The sequence below is a fragment of the Chanodichthys erythropterus genome, chromosome 18 (genome assembly GCF_024489055.1).
Source record: "Chanodichthys erythropterus isolate Z2021 chromosome 18, ASM2448905v1, whole genome shotgun sequence".
NCBI lineage: Eukaryota > Metazoa > Chordata > Actinopteri > Cypriniformes > Xenocyprididae > Chanodichthys > Chanodichthys erythropterus.
In genome coordinates, this window is record NC_090238.1 from 20,109,218 (window position 1) to 20,130,591 (window position 21,374).

At 39.7% G+C, this 21,374-nt stretch overlaps 1 protein-coding gene across 1 annotated transcript in view; it reads left to right on the forward strand.

Annotated features, from left to right (window-relative positions):
* Positions 1–5,886: 5,886 nt before the first annotated feature.
* ttc27 (tetratricopeptide repeat domain 27) overlaps positions 5,887–21,374 on the forward strand; it is a 112,925-nt gene continuing 97,437 nt past the window's right edge. The window contains exons 1-4 of the mRNA XM_067368040.1: positions 5,887–6,118; positions 12,972–13,149; positions 16,421–16,550; positions 19,932–20,072. Coding sequence (XP_067224141.1) covers positions 6,040–6,118; positions 12,972–13,149; positions 16,421–16,550; positions 19,932–20,072 — 528 coding nt within the window. The 5' untranslated portion in view covers positions 5,887–6,039. The remainder of the gene's footprint in view (positions 6,119–12,971; positions 13,150–16,420; positions 16,551–19,931; positions 20,073–21,374) is intronic.

Below are 21,374 nucleotides of genomic sequence, written 5' to 3' on the forward strand. Positions count from 1 at the left end.
TTAAAAATCTAGTCTAAAAACCTGGCATATATCTCTTTAACCTGGCATACACATAAAACATTATCACATTTCTTTAATTCAAATCCGTTAAAAGATTGTTAGGCTGCATAACTCGTGTCAACCAGAACCGGGAACACTTCCAATAACACCCGATATACTTGTTACATCGTAAGAAGAATGGCATCTACGCTAACATTAGTCTCTCTGTCTCATCCTTATCCCAGGGTTACTGTAGTCAGCCGGATCCTGGCCATATCTAGATACAACCTCAATGCAGCCCTGAATGTCAGCAGAGACCATGTCAACTACAATCCCCTGTGAAGACCTCGTCGACACGTCAGCCATTGGCACAGATCCTCAGCAAAGCCCACAAGAACCAGACAAGTCCTCTGCACCGTGCTTTGCCTCCATACTGGCATGATGAATCTAATCTTTAAGCAGAAGGAACTGGATTAAATATTTTGAATGCTACTGATCCACAATCTGATTTCTGACTTGTAATGCAGCCTGAATCAGCCTGAATTTGTTGGCCAAAGGGGAACTGGCCCCAAGACTGAGCCTGATTTCTTCCAAGGTTTTTCTTTCCATTCTGCCACCAAAATGCATAGAGGCTACCAGACATAAAGAAACCCATAGTTCACAATGCATTATTGTTGTGATGCTGCAGCCAGACATTTCTCTAGGCTAATGAGTGTTACAATACAGCCATATCTCGCCTCTTTAATTACCTTTCCTTACTGCTCAAGAGAGAGAGAGAGCAATTGAAAACAGCTATAGAATGTAATTAAGTGGAACTGACAAATTGAAGTGCACTTTGTTAGAATCAGCACAAAAAACAGCTTACACTAAAACAAGAAACATGCAGTCATTTAATTAACAAACATTTCCTATACAAAATGCAATTGACTTTTAATGTCACGTTTGATGTAACGGGTCGACATTTCCATCGCGGTCATTTCACGTCTAGTACGACACATCATTATGCATTTGAGTGTGTGAATGTATTTTCGACCTGTCCTTGGGGTTTATCCTGACACACACTCACACAAACACACATTACACACGGCCCTCTGCCACTCCATGTAATCAAGACGAATCATCTGCTTGATTTTTATAAAGAGAATGACCTTCTACTACAGCCAGAAGCATCAGAGGCATGAGAAAGACAAAACAGGAGGATTCCAGGAGTCAACGGCTCCCTCAGGTTCTCTTGTGCTAACAGTCAGTCATTTGGTGCAGACCACAGACTGTATAAAAAAAGAGACATATCTTATGTAGTCCCGCCCCTTTTCAGCGCTGTGCTCGTTGTGTTGTCTTCTGGTTTGTATTTCCACGGCATGAAGGTAAGTTCTTACAGATTTCTGAATGAACCGCTCGTTTTGAAATCTTCTCGGTCTGACATTTGTTATGACATCCGCTTCAGACATTACAATATTCATGATAACTTTCGTTAACTAATTACTCTTCCACAGCCATGCCATAGAAATACAGCAACAGAAGTTCAAACGCAAAATTCTAAAGATGGCTGCGCGCTTGTTGCCAGCTTAAAATAATTAAATGATTTATTAGTAAAAGGGACAGATATAATTAATATGTAAAGAATGATGAGAGGAAAAGCACTCACTGACAGAATAAAAGTTTCTCCAAAGAAAGAGAAAAGAATCATCTTTGGCTCTGCCTCACTCTTTCAGCATTGAGTTTATTCTTTCCTTTTTTTGAATTAAATAACTTACAAGTTATTTGGTCCCAATTTATATTAAGTGGCCTTAACTACTACTTACATCAAAAAATAAGTACAATGTACTTATTGGGTTCATATTGAATTGCAAAACACTTGTGCTGCTATTGAGGTGGGATATGGGTAAGGTTAGGGAAAGCTTTGGTGGTATGGGTAGGTTTAAGGGTAGGGGTAAGGGTTAAGGGATGGGTCAACAGTGTAATTATAAATGTAATTACAGAAATTAATTACAGATGTAATTACATACAGGTGTTTTTTCAAATATAAGTACAATGTAAAAACATGTATGTACACAATAAGTGCATTGTATCAAATGATTACTTTAAATGTGTAACGAATGGAGACTCAGGCAGAGATCCATTTGCAGCTTTATTGAAGTTAGAGTGGTCGTACAGGCAGGGTCAGACAGGAGCAAACAGGAATCACAAGGAACAGGCAGAATCGTGGTCAAAATACAGGCAATGGTCAAAGGCAGGCAGATATCAATCACGGAACAGTATAACAAGGCAAGGGTCAATGACAGGAACAGACAGGAAAACAGAATAACGCTTGGAATTGACACACAGGGTAATCAAGACTTCGCGGTGAGGTGGTGTGTGTGTGAGTCCTTTATAGTCCAGGTAATGTGTGGCAGCTGGGTGTGGTGATTAGTGTAGTGATTGGTAGAGTGAGTGCAGGTGAATGGTAGAGAGGATTATGGGGAATGTAGTCCGGGAAGTGACAGGAACTCGGCCACCATGGCGGGTCAGGTGCCACGGATAGCCACGGCAAGTCAGGTGGCTTGGGCGGCCACGGCAGGTCAGGTGGCTTGGGCGACCGTGACAGTTCAAAGGCAGATGACAGCAGTGGCCGGGCAGGGTACCCACCCACAAGCTCCACACCCTCAGGTATACTGCCCCCCCCCCCCAAAAGTTCTTGGGGAATTTAACGGGAGCCGTGGCGGGTTCATGGGCAAGGCAGGGCAAGGAAGTCAGGAGGCGCCGGCAGGGCATGACGCTTGGGCGGAGCAGGAGAGACCTCTGGAGTGGTCTCCGGACCCACAGCGGGCTCTTGGAAGGCTTCTGAGCCTTGAAGAATCGGAAAAGCCTTCTTCCTCCTCCTCCTCTTCCGAGGCTGAGGCGAGGGTTCACCGGTTGTAGCGGGTTCTGGAGCGTACTCAATGGCTGGAACGCCCCCTGTACCCTTAAGCTTTGAGGGGGCGGCCATCTTGCCCGTGGGCACTGGCAAAGCAGCCATCTCGTCCATTGCGTCCAGGGTATTTGAGTGCGAAGCGGCCGGCGTTGGTTTCGGAATGCCAGTTGCTCATGCCGAAGTCAACGGTGGATCAGCCACGCTGGAACGCAACCCTCTCCGCTCCCTGACTGATCTAGAGACGTGACGTGACTCTGAGCGATCAGCGGAGACGTGACGTGACGTGACTCTGGGCGATCAGCGGAGACGTGACGTGACATTTTTCTGCGACACCCACAGTAAATGGAGAGCCCACAGTCAATAATGCATACTCCAGAAAATGAAGTGAATAACGGGGTCCCTCACAAATCAACTGTGACTTAAGTGGCTGATTAACGCCCTCACAGAAAAAGTCTATGAGCACACAGTCCGGCAGGTCTGAACAATATGCAATGTCCAAGTACTCTTTAATGTAATCCTCCAATGATCGTGTACCCTGCGTACTCCACAACAACAAATGAGCAATGTCCATACCGTGCAAATGCTCTCCGGGAAAGCTGCTGGATCGTGGTGGCGGCGAAGTCTTCTGTAACGAATGGAGACTCAGGCAGAGATCCATTTGCAGCTTTATTGAAGTTAGAGTGGTCGTACAGGCAGGGTCAGACAGGAGCAAACAGGAATCACAAGGAACAGGCAGAATCGTGGTCAAAATACAGGCAATGGTCAAAGGCAGGCAGATATCAATCACAGAACAGGATAACAAGGCAAGGGTCAAAGACAGGAACAGACAGGAACAGACAGGAACAGACAGGAACAGACAGGAACAGACAGGAACAGACAGGAACACGCTTGGAATTGACACACAGGGTAATCAAGACTTCGCAGTGAGGTGGTGTGTGTGTGAGTCCTTTATAGTCCAGGTAATGTGTGGCAGCTGGGTGTGGTGATTAGTGTAGTGATTGGTAGAGTGAGTGCAGGTGAATGGTAGAGAAGATTATGGGGAATGTAGTCCGGGAAGTGACAGGAATGTGACAGGAACAGACGGTGATCATGACAAAATGTAAGTACATAGTAGTTAAGGCCACTTAATATAAATTGGGTCCAGTTATTTTCTAGCCTGGTAATACCAGACTCTGGAATGGCATAATAGAGAAGTGTTTTCTCTCTCGCCAGGGGGCGCTTGTCTGAAGTTTAAAATCATTGGTTACCCGTAAGCCAATCAGATACGTTTAGTTATGACGTATGTTATGTGCCTGTACAGCCGCATCGAAGCACAGACATCATGCATTGAACTCAAATCTATGATTGAACTTCCACTTTAAACCTGTTGTAAACACATGATAGAACAAATGTTTATCAAACACTCTTCTTGTTCTGGCTTCAGTTTGAAAAAGAGTTGAACAGAGCGAATTTCATCCTGTGTCTCGTTTCCCATTTCCGCGGTCGTTTCGGTTTTCGATTTCTCTAACCTACAATGTAAAACTCGGCGCTTAGCATCTACGTCACGGCTCTCAGCCCGCCCTCTGTTCGTTGATTGGCCCGGCTGTTTCCAGACCGGTGGCAAACAGAAAGCTCTGACGCAGTATCAGACTGAGTACAGAAGCGAAATGAAATTGAGCGGAAGTAGGAAGTCTGACGTAGTCAGGCTAGTTATTTTCTATGGTTAGCACAAACACAAGCTAAAAGTTTCAAACTTTTTAAAACATTATAAATACAACAGCTTTAACTGATAACAAAACAAAAGAAAAAAAGGGAATTTACTGAGGGAAATTTTATTACAACTACTACAGAAGTTGTAGCTACTTATAATATAGGCCTATTATATACTTATAATATGAAATATTGGTGTATCCTAATAGTATACACTGCCCTCCAAAAATTTGGAAATACCTCTGACAAAGAGTGCTTTTGGACGATATCAGCATAAATCCTTATCATTTTTTGGTGCAAATACATTAAAGCAACTTGACATTATCATTGAAGACCAGCAATAATAATTTTCATTTTGATTACATAATAATGCCAATATATACATGTCAAAGTCAGACATGCCCCTTTGCCAGCTGTGATGCCTGTTACTGGTTTAAACTTTAAAAAGTCGAGATAAAATGTTGAGAATAAAGTCATTAAATTTAGAGAAAAAACTCGTTAAATTTCAAGAAAAAAGTCGAGATAAAATGTTGAGAATAAACTCGTTAAATTACGAGAAAAAAGTAGTTAAATTTAGAGAAAAAAGTCGAGATAAAATGTAGAAAATAGTCAGTAAATTACTAAAAAATTAAATTAAATTACGAGAACAAATTTGTTAAATTATGAGAAAAATGTTAAATTACGAGAAAAAAGTTGTTAAACTATGAGAACAAATTCGTAATTTAACGAATTTGTTCTTGTAATTTAACAACTTTTTTATGACTAATTTAATGAGTTTTTTCTCGAAATTTAACAACTTTAATCTTGAGATTAATCCCTAATCCTCTTCCGTAATGTATAAACTGTTTATGTAATAAAAAATGTTTTCGTAGTTTGTGTTGTCCCTTATCAGGTGCAAAATTATCACAAATTAAAAAGGATTCATGCCAATATTGTCCAAAACCCCACTTTTCTAGGGCGTTTACAAACTTTTGGAGGACAGTGTATAAGTTTGAGTAGAATTTGATGAATGAATGAATGCTGCAAGGCCAGAGGTGAAAGGTCATAACATAAACAATTTGATAATTTTGAATAAAAGTGAATATTTCCCTTTTTGTGTGTTTGTTTAGATATTCTGTACATGTTGTATTTGTCGTAATCGTTACCAGAGACAAGTCAAACATAAACAGAAGACGATAGAATGGTTATTCAAATCGGATATTATTTCACTCATGATTTACTGTAACCTAACACTGATTTTACGTTGCGTTCATTTGAGCATCTGGTAAAATGTCGACACTCCCTTGGCGGCGCTGCCTTATTAAGTATCCCATAATGCACCACGTTGCTGTCATGGCTGCTCACTGATGACACTTACAGCACATGGGCAGAAATCAAACACATCGGAGTGAACACACGAGCCCCTCGCATCTCACGTTCACACAGAGCAGGTCTTGAGCGACGTGACGCGTGTTTTATTTCTCTACTGAGAGTTGACGAGGATGATGATGCTGCAGCTAGAGGCGGCGGTTCTGGGCGGACTGAGTCCGGACTGGAAACAGAGCGGCTTCAGCACCGCAGGTAAGAGACAGCGGCAGAGCCCTGTGTAAGAGATCTTAGTGATGTGCTTTTGAGATGATTATGATGATGATATTGGCTGATGTTGATGCTTTCGTCCAGCTATGGATAATAACACGGCTTTGATCTGCTCGGTTATTGTTGTGGATGTTTTTCGTTCTAGTTGATCATTGTTTGCTGGACGCAGCAGAAACTCTCACGTGGTTTAAATGTGCCGCATGTGTATTGAAATCTCCGCGCCGCACGGACGCACGGGACTGTGTCCAGACAGACATGAATTTCCGCTGGCTGTGAACCGAGCGGCATTTGAACGCGTTCTGGCAGCATAACTTCTGTGTTTGTGTATTGTCTGATTGGAAGGTCAATGTGGGCAGCTTTACCGCATAGGACACCTGGACACATGAGGATAGATGCCCGTGTATTCTGTTGATGTCGAGGTGAGCATGTGCATGAGAGAAAACGCGCTGTTATTTAGCTCACAGGTTTAGAACAAAGCCAGGCAGCACCTGCCAACCGTGCATGTAACGTTACCCCTGCGTGTCCGTGGTTTTTAGTAGGCGTTCATACAGGACGCGTAAATGACAACGAGGAGCGCAACACATTCAGTATTTTTTATTTTTTTATTTGCGGAATTTATTTAACTTTTATACTTAACATTATTGTCGTGATAGAATGTTGATTAAATGATTGTTCCTTTTCCGAACCTGCTGATGCGGACGGAACGGAACACCGTGCTAAATACACGGACAGTGTTTCTTGCTCTACTATTCAGAGTCACAGCAACACCACTACAGATTCTACAGCTCGAAACCTATAGCAAGCATGTAGTCTGATACTCGAACGCATGACTTTAATGAGCCGGTACTTCTATCGAATCTAAACAGTGCAGTGTAGTTCGATTGCGAACGGATGAGTCAGAGTCGGTTCTAAATGACGAGTCCAGTCCGATTCGTCTTAAGAGTCGATTCTTTTAGTGAATTAAGCAAATGCATTGTAGTTCCTGTTCCGAACAAATTACTTTTAGCCGTTTCTTTTTAGTGAATCAAAATACAGTTTGGCTACTGTAGTCCGATTTCTGAACAAAAAAGAATTAAGGGTCAATTCTTTTAGTGAATCAAGCAAATTGAGAGTGCGTCTCAATCAGTATATTGTGTACAGGAATCCAGGCACTGGTAATGACCCTCCCTGGTTCACTACACATTGGGACTCTACTACGTACAGCGTTGTAGAACGTAAAGGCTGATTTGTACTTCTGCGTCGGACCTATTCTGTAGGCTCTACGCCGTAGCCTCTACAAGCCGTAGGCAATGCCTGGTTTCATTTATACTTCTGTGTTGTCCGTAACGACATGCAGTTACACATGCAGACAGCTAGTAGGCACTGCCTACGAGCATGTTGATGTAACCCACAGTATCAAGGCAAAAGCCGAAGAAGCAGATTTTTTGCGTACGTTGTCGGAGAAACCGCAGCAGTGATGGCGGCAGATAGAAAGCGACTTGTTGCGCCTTTTAAATATCGAACAACCGATAATTGATTCATTAACTGTAGTTATGTCGCAAACGGAAGTGCAACGCTATTGAAGATATTTTATTTTTTGACCTGAGGGAGGGGTTCTAGCAGACCAATCACAGCGCTTGCGGTCTGCATAGAATTGACGCGTTAAGTTTTTGGAGAGGTGCACGTCAAGCTACACTTGCTACTAGTTACAGTGTAGGTTGTTCGACGCAGAGGTATAAATTAGCCTTTACCTGGTATGGCCCTGTCCCAAAAATGGCACCCTAAACACTCGCGGTCTTCCTATGAGTCCGCACATTCGTGACGTAACGCTGCTTTGACTGCCAGGAAAAATTCTGTTGTGGAGCTCACACCAGGCTCTGCAAAAGTGCGCATCGAGGGCGCATATCGACCACAAAGGGGGGCGCTCGTGAAATTGACAAATGGGACACCTTATGGTCTCATGGATTTAACGGACATGCGCTCGCGGCAGCCATTGTAAGTCTGCAAGACCTATCAAGGGCCTACCAGAAATGTGACGTAATTTCCGGTAAGGAAGCATAGTGAGAATCGATGTGCTCTGGTTTTTGCAGTGCATTGTGTGATTTTCTTTTCTTTTTTTTTTTTTTAAAGGGAGCGAACGTTCCAGTGTGATTGAAAGCCCTTGAGTCCCTGATCAGTGCTTTGACTACTGAACTGAACTGAACGTGGTGTAGTTAGGTTCCCGAACAAATGACTCTTTTAGCCGATTCTTTTGTTTTTAATGAATCAGCCAAAATAGGATGCTTCTTGAACAGAATGCTGCAAAAGATTGGGATTGGTGATTGGAGAACGCTAATGATTCACTTGATGCAGAGTAAGCCAAATGAAGGACGTGAAAAATGAAGGTTGCCTTTAAACGATCCTTCAAATTGAAACGTCCTTTGACAGAGCTTGTTGAAATTGATGAGGTCTGCAGCCTTCCAATTGCAGTCTGATTGATGAAGAAAATAGGCATAAGAGCTGATTCTTTTTGGTGAATCTAATACAGTGACTCAAATACAAATGACTCTTATGAGATGTTCTTTTTAGGCAATCAGAATGCAGCGCAGCCAATGTAGTCTAATTCCCAATTGATTGACTCTTATGAACTGGTTCTTTTAAGTGGACCGCAACATATAACGTGACCATAAACATGAGCGTGACAAGTGTAGTCCGATTCCTGAACGAATGACTCGAGTGAACCAATAACGCCACAGAGCGCTCGTCATGAATCGGTTGGAACGGTTACTGAATTTATCTGACTTGCTTACTGAACTGCAGGTATTTCGTCATGTCTGACTCAAAATGAACCGAGATCTGTTACTCTATCACTGACGGTCTTATGATGTTGTTGGTTATTAGTATTTAAAATAGGCTACTACTTTAATTATACAAGTCGTCTTTAAAACGCACCACTGATGGTGTGAATGTGATGCATTGGCCATAGTGTACTTAATGAATACAGAGGGAATGCAAGAATGCGTCCTTGTGTGAACACCCCCTATTAGTCTATATTATAGGATTTCATTACTGCTTTATTGCTTGCTTCTCATTTCATACATTATCTATCGCCCCCATCTCTGTCAGTTTAATGTGCTGTAGTTGTATGACAAATAGCTGTGTATTATGTATATTGTAACTGTCCATTTGAATACATCCTACCTTGCTTATTTCATTCCTCCCATGTGTCCCTTTCTCTCATGAACATCAACCTCAGGAGTAATTACTGTGTAACTCACAGGAAATGTTTTTGAAATGTGTCGATCTGATCTTCAGTAAAGCTATTTCAGTCCGTCCTCATTCAGTCACATTTATTCATGCCAGTTTCTCCTCAGAAGAGATCAACGATGGCAAAGTATTCTTCTAGAAATAGTGCAGCTTTCTTCACTTGTATCAGAGGTGGCACCATTTTGTATCTGCAAAGTAGTCCAAGATCTAAACTCGATTCAAGGCACTTTATACTGTAATCAAATAAGATTCTTTTTAATTCAGTGTAGCTCTCTCTATATATAATGTTCTCATGGGTTTATTATAGCCGAGGAAAGAATTTGGCAAATTTGCAGCATTGTTCACCAGAAAAGTGCTAAAAAGTAACTGCAAGTTTGGTATAAATAAACAGTTTTCAGGTTGGTTCTTTGTGTACAATGAACTATTTAATTTCACGGTTCACACATTCCATGCAGGAGTATTGCTGCTGCTCTCCTTTCTGTTTATGGGTTTCCTTTTTTCCCTCTGTTATGCAAGTGAAGGAGCAAATGTCTGAAACTGAATTTGAGTTTTATCCTGATGCCATGCATTTTTATAATTGCACTGTGAAAAATATCCTGTTAAATTTGTGGTAAAAAGATTGCAGCTGTGGTTACCAGAAATTCACTGTTTATAGGTCCCTATGAAATCAGTTTTATTTTTTCCAATTTTTATTTATTTATTTTTTTTAGTAATCGAACAGCATGTCTGATTTAATTGAAATCATGGAACTTGTACAATTTATCACAAATGTATTAAAAGTTTAACAAAAATTACATGTTTAAGGCCCTATGACAATGCACATTGAGTTTTACTGTTAAAATTAAAAAATGGAATAGAACTTTAATGCTGCGTTCACACCAAACGCGAATAGAGCGTCAAATTCGCGTCTACCGCGTCTAGTTTGCCGCTTGAACATTTTGAATGCATTCGCGCGTCTAGAGCGAAATAGACGCGCGTAAAAAACAAGCGTTTGAAGCGAAATTGACACGCGTCCGAGGCGAAATCCGCTTCTTGTGGGGGGTGCAGGTGCTAGGCGGTTGTCTGTTTGCAAGATGGCTGATGTTGATCGTGCGTTCATCGAGAGAGCCACTGCTTTGTATTTGCTCTGGAGAGCAGAACAGCGGCGTAGGGGTCAGCGTCGCGGGAAGGCCGCGGGTCGATAAACGTGTAGCTACGTGACTCAAAAGTGAAATGTGTATTTACAACTTACCAGGTAGCCCAATCTCCTCACCGACACTCTTCCAAGCGAGGTCCTTTTTATTCCTGTCTGAAGTATGAACTTGTGTCATAAATCTCTGGGTGACTGCTCACTGATAATATCAGTCGTTCCTCCATTTTGAATGAGTGACTCCGGGCGGGCCTGCCGCCACAGCAGCAAGCAGGCTCCTGATTGGTTAACGCGGCGCGAATTTACGCCAAAGTTCAAATTTTTCAACTCGGGCGTCAGACGCGAATTCGCGTTAAACGCGTAAATGCACAAAAAGCACCATTCGCGCGTAACGCTCAATTCGCGTCATTCGCGCGAACTAGACGCGCGAATGAGGCGAATTCGCGTCTTCCGCGCCGCGCTAAACGCCTCATTCGCGCCGCGAGACCTCCAGACGCGCGTAAACGCGTCTTTACATTGACTTAACATTGAAATCATTCGCGCCAGACGCTCTATTCGCGTTTGGTGTGAACAAAGGAATAATCATAATTTTTGATTATTTATTATTATTATTATTATGTGTTAGTATTATTACATTGAGACACATCTAAATTCTACTGTACAACAGTAATATATTTGTCAAGTTGAACCAAACTTTTGACGGGTTGCCGTGAAGATCTTTGAGTTTCTGTGTGTTTGATATGGTGATAGTTTTTCTCAAATGAAACAGTAAAGTGCTCCCGAAGTGACTCTCAGAGCGCCTATGGAGATGAAGTTCATGCATTCAGAGGCTGAAAACACTGCGAGCGTCACACGTGCGTCATTAGTGTATATGGTAAATGAAACCAAGCGTCTGCACCATTCATTCACACAGAGACACGCAGAACACGCAGGATTTGTATTTAAATAGTCTTTTTGCGGCTTAATATTCAGACACTTGTCTGTATTGCGATTTGATTTAAGTTTACTGACCTTTTTATTTATTTATCAAAAATTTGACACATTCTGTGAACTTCTGCGTTATACAGTAAATTCTGTTTTTATGACTGGATTCCACGGTTTCTGCAAATCATAGCTCTATATACTGTATATGGTGTTTATAGTATACTTTATGGTGATGATATTTCATGTATTACGGTATGGTATATTGGTGCCTGTATATTTTACTTAACTTACCGGTGTATAACAATATATTTCATGAAGTGATTGTTAATTTACCAAAGTAATTGAATACCAAACTCTGATTTTTACCTTAAGGGGTTAGTTCACCCAAAAATGAAAATGTAATTTATTACTCACCCTCGTGCCGTTCTACACCCATTCATCTTCGGAGCACAAATTAAGATATTATCGATGAAATCTGACGGCTCAGTGAGGCCTCTATAGACAGCAATGGCATTGAAAATCTCAAGATCCATAAAGGTACTAAAACATATTTAAAACAGGTCATGTGAGTTAAGTGGTTCTACCTTTTTATAAAGTGACGAGAATACTTTTTGTGCGCCAAAAAAACTAAAGACTTTCCAACAATATCTATATATGGGCCGAGTTCAAAACACCGCTTCGGAGCATTACGAATCAAGTCAGTAATTTGGAGCACCAAAGTCATGTGATTTCATCAGTTTAGCCGTTTGATAGGAGATCTGAATCACTGATTCGATTCGTAAAGCTCCAAGGCAGTGTTTTGAATTCGGCAAATCAATACCTTTATGGATTTTGAGATTTTCAATGGCCTCCATTGACAGCAATGCCTCACTGAGCCATCAGATTTCATCAACAATATCTTAATTTGTGTTCTGAAGATGAACGATGGTCTTATGGGTGTAGAACGACACGAGGGTGAGTAATAAATGACATTATTTTCATTTTTGGGTGAACTAACCCTTTAAAATGTACTGAGAAAGACAAATGATGAATCAGAGTTATGGCTTGTCCATAAAACATGGCCAATACTGAAATATGTAGATTGTGCACACTGCACAGGGTCATACCACACCATAAATGAAACAACATGACTAAATAATGCAATAAACATTTTCCAAATAACAGCAAATGTAAAACAAAAACTCTAATGTAATATACTGATAACAAAATTGAGAAGAAACTAAAGTCTGTAAAAATAGGCCTAATATACTGTTATGAATTTTTCTGTATTGAATTTTCACAGGTGTTTTACTTGTATTTTGAATTACGCATTGTGAACACACACCTAATGCTCATAGTTGAGATCCTATTAAAGAGCTTGAATGAACAGAACAGAATGTTCTGCTCTCGTTTCAATTTTAAAATATGACAGAGGTGAGAATCGTGTTTCTTCTCTTTAAAGCACTGGCACTTCAGAAATTAGTGCTAAAAAGTGGCTTTTGGGAACAAACCATACATGCATACATTGGTGTGTCTGAATGTATATCTTCAGCTGCTCTCCCCTTGTGTGTGTGTGTTCAGATGGAGGTTCGTTGCTGCAGTTGGTGTGTGAGGGAGATTTCGAGGCCGTGCTCTTCAGCTCTGCGGTGCAGGGGCTGCTGGGAGGTGCTCCTGAAGAGGGTGACTGTATTGAGGCCTATTTGGAGAGACAGGTGCTGTCTTACCTGAGCGATGCCACTGAAGACCAGAGGAGTGACCGGTGAGGATTTAGGACATATGGCTTTCTTTCAGTTTTTAACTGTACTTGCAGAAACAACACAGAGCTTTTAACTGTGCTGTTCTGTACTACTGAACTCTGTGAATTTCACCATAATGAGAAATATTAATTTACATTCTTTTTGTACTCTTAAATGCTGCAGGCACATACATGTTCTGTGTTTAAAATGTGATATTTAAGTGAGTTAATTTCATTAGCCTACTTAATTTACTTTAATGTAAATGAGTACAAATTTAATTAGTGAGACTGTTGTGCTATTCATTTAAATTACACTACTGCCTAAAGATATCCTCAGTTAGATTCATTGTTAAATTTTAGGAGATGATTTTTTTCTTTCATTGCAGCAGATTTACTGTTAAATGGCACTATTTAAATGAGTTCTGTTGTACTTACTAAAATATATTATTTATTCCACTATTGAGATTGTAAATACAACGTTTCTGCTGAAGATTTATTGATGGGCAATGTGTAAAATTATATATATATATGGGCTGTCAAAATATAGAACATTGTATTTTACTTTTTTTTTTATTCTAATGGATTAAAAATCTTTAATGCAGTACTGATTTTTTTTTTTTTTTTTTTTGTCATCCTTTGGCTGCGCTACAGTATATGATCATGCTATCATTAATTAAAATGCTATTAAACCATTCAAGCACGATAAGAAGCAAAAAAAGAACTCAAATCTGCACTAGCGTGCTGCGTGTAAAGCGGCTCTCTGTGAACAAACACCCGAAACGCGCGCACAGAGCCGCTTCAGACAGCGTGCCAGTGCTGCATTGAGTTCTCTTTCACGCTTGAATGGACTAAAACACAAAATTATGTTTTGCCAGGTATCCACACAAGCACAGTCTTAGTTAAAATTAGTTAAAAAGTGTTAAATGAAGGTAAGCATTTGTGAGAAAATATGTCAGATGTGCGTCAGATCTTAAAGTGACAGCAGTCTAATAAAACCTGCTGCTAACAGGTTAACAGCTGCAAACACAGTATCCGGTCACTGAAACTGAACTTTTTTTTTTAAATTCCTGCCAGGGTAAAGATTTTCAGAAACTCCAGTTGCAGTGTTGTTGTGTAGATGGTGAAACTGAAGATTTTGGCTTGCGATGTTGGAACTGGAACCTGTAATAACCTTTTTTTTTTTCCAGGCTTCTGATTGGCCAACATGGCTTAACGAGTTTGTTTGGCATGCCCTTTATAGTGCTTCATAGTGTGTTTTTGCATTTTAATGCCAACCGTTCTACTCATTCATATAAAACAACAGAGAGATTGAAATTTTCTAAGACACTTTTTGTCAAGAGAAACCGTATGCATGGAGGCGTGAATCATCATGAATAACGGTGATTTACACCTGAGAAGACAAAAGAATCGCATAAAGAGCTCTAATGATCTGCATAAGTAATGAGGCCTTTCAGTCAGGTAGGCTGTGAAAAAACCCTCTGTGATCATGCTTATAACAGGAAAAATTGTTTATAAAAATACCCATGTGCTTGTGGACTAAGCCAAAGTCACTCAATGCTCTTAACTGAATAACTTTTGTAGTTTTAATAAGGATTAATCTATATTAAATGTATAATTTATGTAGTGAAGACTGGTGTTTATTCAAATTCTGTATATTTACCTTTTAGACCTACCTGAAAATCTTAAAGCAAAGTTTACAAGGTTACATGGATCAAAAAATGATCCCTTTTTTTTGTGCATTTTAGCAGGATAGGTTAAAATCTAAACTCTCTCGCCTGGGCCAGTAGAAAAAAAACCCTTAGCGTTGAGCCCTCATATATTAAAGGCACAGCTAAATCTGACATTTATCACAATGAGATGATCTGAAATATTGTTTTAAGTTCATTTACATTAAACGTTATTTTTTAAAGCCTATTAAATGTTACAGTTGATAGCTTTCAATTATACTGTAAAGTTTAATGGCTATAAATAATTGCTAAAATTGGGGGGGGGTACTGGTATCAGTGATACTGGCCTTCATTCATAGTGCTTAGTAAAAAAGATGGTATTAAACATGTATTTAAAATATACCATCTTTATGTTGTTTCTACTTTATTTTGGAGGTTCAAAGTGAAAGTTGTTACAATATAAAATATTAAATATTTTAATGATAGATGCTATTTAATTTTGCTTGCATAAAATGTGATTAAATTTTCAATCGATTGACATCACTTTTATACATCTTTAAAAAAAAAATCATCTTTTTGTGTTTTGTATACAGAGGTTTGGAATGTCATTTACACACTTAAAGCGAGAAACACAAAATTAGAATGCTCCCATTAGAGTTAAGGAAGCTAACTACACCGTGAGTTACTGTAGATGCGTTGTGTACGATGCATCCTGCTACGTAAGGAGTTTTAACAGTTGATGGTGGCTTCAGCTGAGTGGAGCATTTTATTGTGTAGAGAATGAATAAAACCATACAGAAGGGTTCAAACACTGTCCCCCTCCTTTCAGCCATGAATTATTAATTTTCGATAAGCCCACTTTAACATCCTTTCTCTCCAGAGAAAGCACGAGTTGAGGAAGGGACGGTTGCGCTGCGCTCCTCCGCCGTGCTTCTCTTATCTCTCCTCTGCTCGATCATGCTCCCCCTCGCTTTATTTTTCTTTCTATACAGCCTCTCTTAGTCTGGCTTCTGTTAGGGAGGCAGAAAATGGTTGTAGATGAGCAGAATGTCTTGAATAATGAGTGATGCTTTCTGTCGAGAGAATGGATGCAGGTAGATTGATGTTTGCGTGCTGTTGAATGCAGGAGATATGTTGTGTTCTTTTTTTGTCCTCGTCTTCTCTTTCTGTTGTGTTGTGTGCATTCTCATTAATTTATCATGTATTATTTTAAAGGGACCAAAATACACAATGAGATTGACTCAACCATTTTCTTTCTTTCCTGTGAGAATAGTGTGCTGTAGATCGCAGCTAAACATGAATGCGTAAATTTGGGTTGCATGCAAATATGTCCTTTGGCATCTGGGGACTGACTCCACCATACAGTAGAATTACTATCTCAGGTCTTTGATTTCAGTTGGTGGCACATTGGTGGCACCCGATTCATCCATTCGGGTCTATACATTTGCATCCGCTGTGCAGTCCGATACCACAAATGTGTTGAGACATTATCAAAAATAAAGTACATTAACCTGATTGATGTTGAGGTGGTAGTCAGCCCGTGTATTTCAGCTCAAGAAATCCAGTGGCTGTAATAAGATTAGATGTTAACATGCATTTTTCTGAACCTGATCTCTTTTCTGTTGTAGAGAAACTGCTCTGTTGGCTTTGGCAGTGGGATGTCTGAACCTTTTCGTCCAGAGTAATTGGACCGGGCCGCCAGTTGAGCTCCACATCTCAGATTTTCTGCCTGAGGCCTTGCTCCAGAACTTCTCACAGGTGTAGTACCATGATGCACCTGGGATCATATGCACAACCAGTTTTGACTAATTATTATTTGAACACATGGTCTGGATAGATGGATAGATATTAAAGATGGATGGATGGACGGATGGACGGATGGACTGATTGATGGATGGATAGACAGATAGATAGCTAGACAGATAGATAGCTAGACAGATAGATAGCTAGACAGATAGATAGCTAGACAGATAGATAGCTAGACAGATAGATAGCTAGACAGATAGATAGCTAGACAGATAGATAGCTAGACAGATAGATAGCTAGACAGATAGATAGCTAGACAGATAGACAGATTAAAAAATTCCAAATCACATTATTTATACATTTATCTATAGTGGCTTTGATAGTTGAAGTGGATCATTTTCTGTGTGTACATTCTTTGTCTTAAACATTGGGGTTATGCAGTGTGGTGTTAGTATCAGCACATTTTTAATGAGTAAAAAGCTCTACTAAATGCTCATGTGAAATTATGAGACATGTGGGATGTATGTGTGTGAGATGGATGGATTAATGGAAGGAGATGGCGATACTGGGCAGGTCAGTGCTCTGGATAATGAGTGTGTAGAGGGCTGCAGGGTTGCCAATGAAACCTCTTAGGGCTCCTAATTATACAGAGGTGAAGAGATTCTTTTCCTTAATGCCCCACGGAGGTTTTGAAGATCCCTGGGGAGGCACTGTGTGTGTGTGTGTGTGTGTAACACTTTCTGCTGTCTCACACCTTTCTAAAGCTGCTGATTTATCAGCCTTGTCCTAGAGAGCTCAGGCCCTCTAAATTAGACTGAGAGTAGCGCACATGGAGAGAAATGGGAGACTGAAGGCGCTTGCATGAGTAGGGTCTGAATATAAAACTAATGAAAGAAATGGAAAAAAAAAAATAGGGCCTAAAACTCTTTAAATAAAGTCATTTTGTTCTATTCTATTCTTTTTTTTTTTTTTTTGAAGTAATGAATTTGATTTATATGAAATTTTAAAATAAGAAACCTACAGAATTGGTAACAGGGTTGCAAAATTAAAATAACGGTCACTTAGTTGAGGCTGCCTAATTTTGTAGTTTTTGATAAACATATTTCCTATAAATTTAATAAAATGTCTTGTTTTCCATTTAAATGCAGACCAAACTGTAAACCAGCATTTGGTCTCAAACTAGGCATTTTTATTTTATATAGGCTTTTTATACAGTAGTTGAGGCGTTTAGAAGAATTTACTGTTAAATTTCATGTTTAAAGGTGCCCTAGAATCAAAATTTGAATTTACCTTGGCATAGTTAAATAACAAGAGTTCAGTACATGGAAATTACATACATTGAGTTTCAAACCCCATTGCTTCCTCCTTCTTATATAAATCTCATTTGTTTAAAAGACTTCCGGAAAACACGTGGATCTCAACATAACACCGACTGTTACGTAACAGTCGGGATCATTAATATGTATGACCCCAATATTTGCATGTATGCCAGCCCATGTTCAAGGCATTACACAAAGAAAGGCAGTATTAACGTCTGGATCTGTGCACAGACAAGGTAAGCCAGCAAGAACAACAGCGAAAAATGGCAGATGGAGAAATAATAACTGACATGATCCATGATATCATGATATTTTTAGTGATATTTGTAAATTGTCTTTCTAAATGTTTCGTTAGCATGTTGCTAATGTACTGTTAAATGTGGTTAAAGTTACCATCGTTTCTTACTGTATTCACAGAGACAAGAGCCGTCGCTATTTTCATTTTTAAACACTTGCAGTCTGTATAATTCATAAACACAACTTCATTCTTTATAAATCTCTCCAACAGTGTAGCATTAGCCGTTAGCCACAGAGCATAGCCTCAAACTCACAGAATTAAACGTAAACATCAAAATAAAAAATTGACTCACATAATTCAAAGCATGCATACAGCATGCATGACGAACATCTTGTAAAGATCCATTTGAGGGTTATATTAGCTCTGTGAACTTTGTAAATGCACTGTAATATAGTCGAGAGCTGGTGTGGCAGGGAGCAGGCGAATTAAAGGGGCGGCGCTTGCCAAAATCAGTGTATGGTTAATGATGCCCCAAAATAGGCAGTTAAAAATATTAATTAAAAAAATCTATGGGGTTTAGTGTTTCTCAAAGGATGATAATGATGATATCAAAACCATGATAATATGAAACGCTTCAAAACAACAGCAAAAAAAACGCTAATGCACATCCCGGGTGCAGAATGATGCGCTTGAAGCAATATCGAGTCAGAGCTCGCAGTTGTGCTGCGCATTGAAAAGTTTGCGGTACAAAGAGAATCCCTGTGTACATCTGACTGTATCTTACAGTCTTTTAATCATTTGTTTCTTTCATTTTTAAATTCCAGTTATTGTGCGTGTGACACGAATTCATAGTCCTTGTGTTGTGCGATCTAACAGACATCCTGTAGCCAGTATGATGACATCGTTCAGAAACAGCAATAAACTCCAGCAAGATAAAGTCATTTTATGCAAATCCACAGCTATTTATCTACATATCAAGTATTATAATGGGAATTTATCATATTGGAGAGTTTTACCGTGCTGACTGTCGTTACCGAACGCGACCCGCTGTTTAAATGCTGAATGATTGACAGCTGTAGCGGAGGGAAGACGAGTTTCTGACCGTGAACTTATCGATGTATATTTCTTCTGTCCCTCACATGAAGCTATATTCAAAGTCATCTGAAGCCATTCCATAGTGCACGAAAACTTAATTGGTGCTAGTCTACTTATTTTGCTCTATGTCTCCCACTTTTGCCATATAAAAGAGCGCAATTATCAGACGGTAATTTATATATCGCGACAAACCTAATTTCCGTTTCATTCTGAGACTGTGGCGGGACAAATTAGAATGTGGCGGGCCGCCACAGTCTAGTCAATGTATGGGAAACACTGGGGTATTTTGAGCTGAAACTTCACAGACACATTCAGGAGACACCTTAGACTTATATTACATCTTGTGAAAAAGCATTCTTGGGCACCTTTAATACTTTTAAATAGTAAATTAATAATTTAATGTTTAACAAAATGCCAGTTTTCATTATTATTGTAAAACCATGATAAATATTAGATGTCCCTAATTGTGTGAGTTTTAATTTTCTCTAATCTTGTAAAATGTCTGTCTCTCTGTCTCTGTCTCTGTCTCTGTCTCTGTCTCTGTCTCTGTCTCTGTCTCTGTCTCTGTCTCTCTCTCTCTCTCTCTCTCTCTCTCTCTCTCTCTCTCTCTCTCTCTCTCTCTCTCTCTCTCTCTCTCTCTCTCTCTCTCTCTCTCTCTCTCTCTCTCTCTCTCTCTCTCTCTCTCTCTCTCTCTCTCTCTCTCTCTCCCTCATATACACACTCACATATATACACACATAGCCTGCGGCCCTGAACACGGCTGTGTTGTCCAGTCTTCAGCTGGATGGAGAGTCTGTCTACAGTCTAGTGTCCAATCCCCTCCTGCTGCTGCTGACCAGAGTCATATTCGTCAACTGCGGCGCCAAACTGGAGACCCTTCAGGTGAGATACACAATAACTTTTACTCCACTGCAGTAGAATTCACCATGGTTGGGAACACAAGATGACACTAATACAGTGCAACAGCAAGACAGTGTAACTTGAACATTTTTTTGCAGGAATCTAATGTTAGTGACAAGGGGTGTGCTGCGGTTTGAGTTCACTTGAACAGTTACTCATTACAGCAGTATGTGTGTTTGTAATAAGAAGCCATCTCTTTTTAATTGTACACTCATTTGTTTGTGGTCATTACTCCATGCTCATTTGTGCATTACTAAGAGAGACGATGAAGAATGAGACTGTTAAAAATAAGAGGTAAATTATGACTGTGGCTTCTTTTTGTGTGTGTGTGTGTGTCAAGGACTCACTCATAAATTACACAGCAGTGGATCATTAGGATGGATCTTTGTCTGCATATGTATGTTACTTAGTCCTATACTGATCCATATTTATGTGTAACATGATCCTCCAACTGCAGGCTGAGTATTTGTTTGTATCATAGTTCATAAACTGTCTGACTCATGCAAACACATACAATAAAGGTGCAGTGTGTAATTTCACTGACCATCAATTCAGGTAGCAGCATATTACCCATAATTACAGGTGATTTGACAGAAATAGCAGTTGGTATGAATGAGTTCTTAAATCTTCTCGATCTCCCCCTAATTGCTCTATATCTATGGCCTGATGGAAGTACAACAAACTCTTTATATAATGGATGAGATGGACAGTTAATTATCACATTGGCTTTTTTAACAACGTGTTCTTTAAAAATGGCTTGGAGCAATATCTGTTGAGCTCTGATAACCTTGGATCCAGTCTTACTCAACTTAGTCATTCTGTTTCTACCAGACAAGCTAATACAATCAAACCATACAATGACACAGTAAGAAATTACCAATTCAATAAAAATCTGATAAAACGGTGTCATTAACACTTTACATACTTTTAAAAGAATTTATTTTCCTTTAAGAAAAACAAACGTTGTTGAACCTTTTTACAGATGGCATCAGTTTTAGCATCAAAGTTTAATTTGTCAATCACTGTACCCATCAATACTGATGCTGTAGTTCTCATAAAATTTGTGTGATTATGTGGCTCTCAATCATTCACACACAGGATAAAATTATGAATCTCACTGTTCTTTCTTTCTCAGAGCAGTAAAGTACAGCCTTAAAATCTTGCAGTCCTTGTAATTTATTAAATTGTAAATATTAATCAAAGCTTAGTTTCCCAGCAGGGTCTACAGCCTTTTACAGTATTACAACTGTCTGTGATGAAGCCATTACACATTCTGTACTGTCT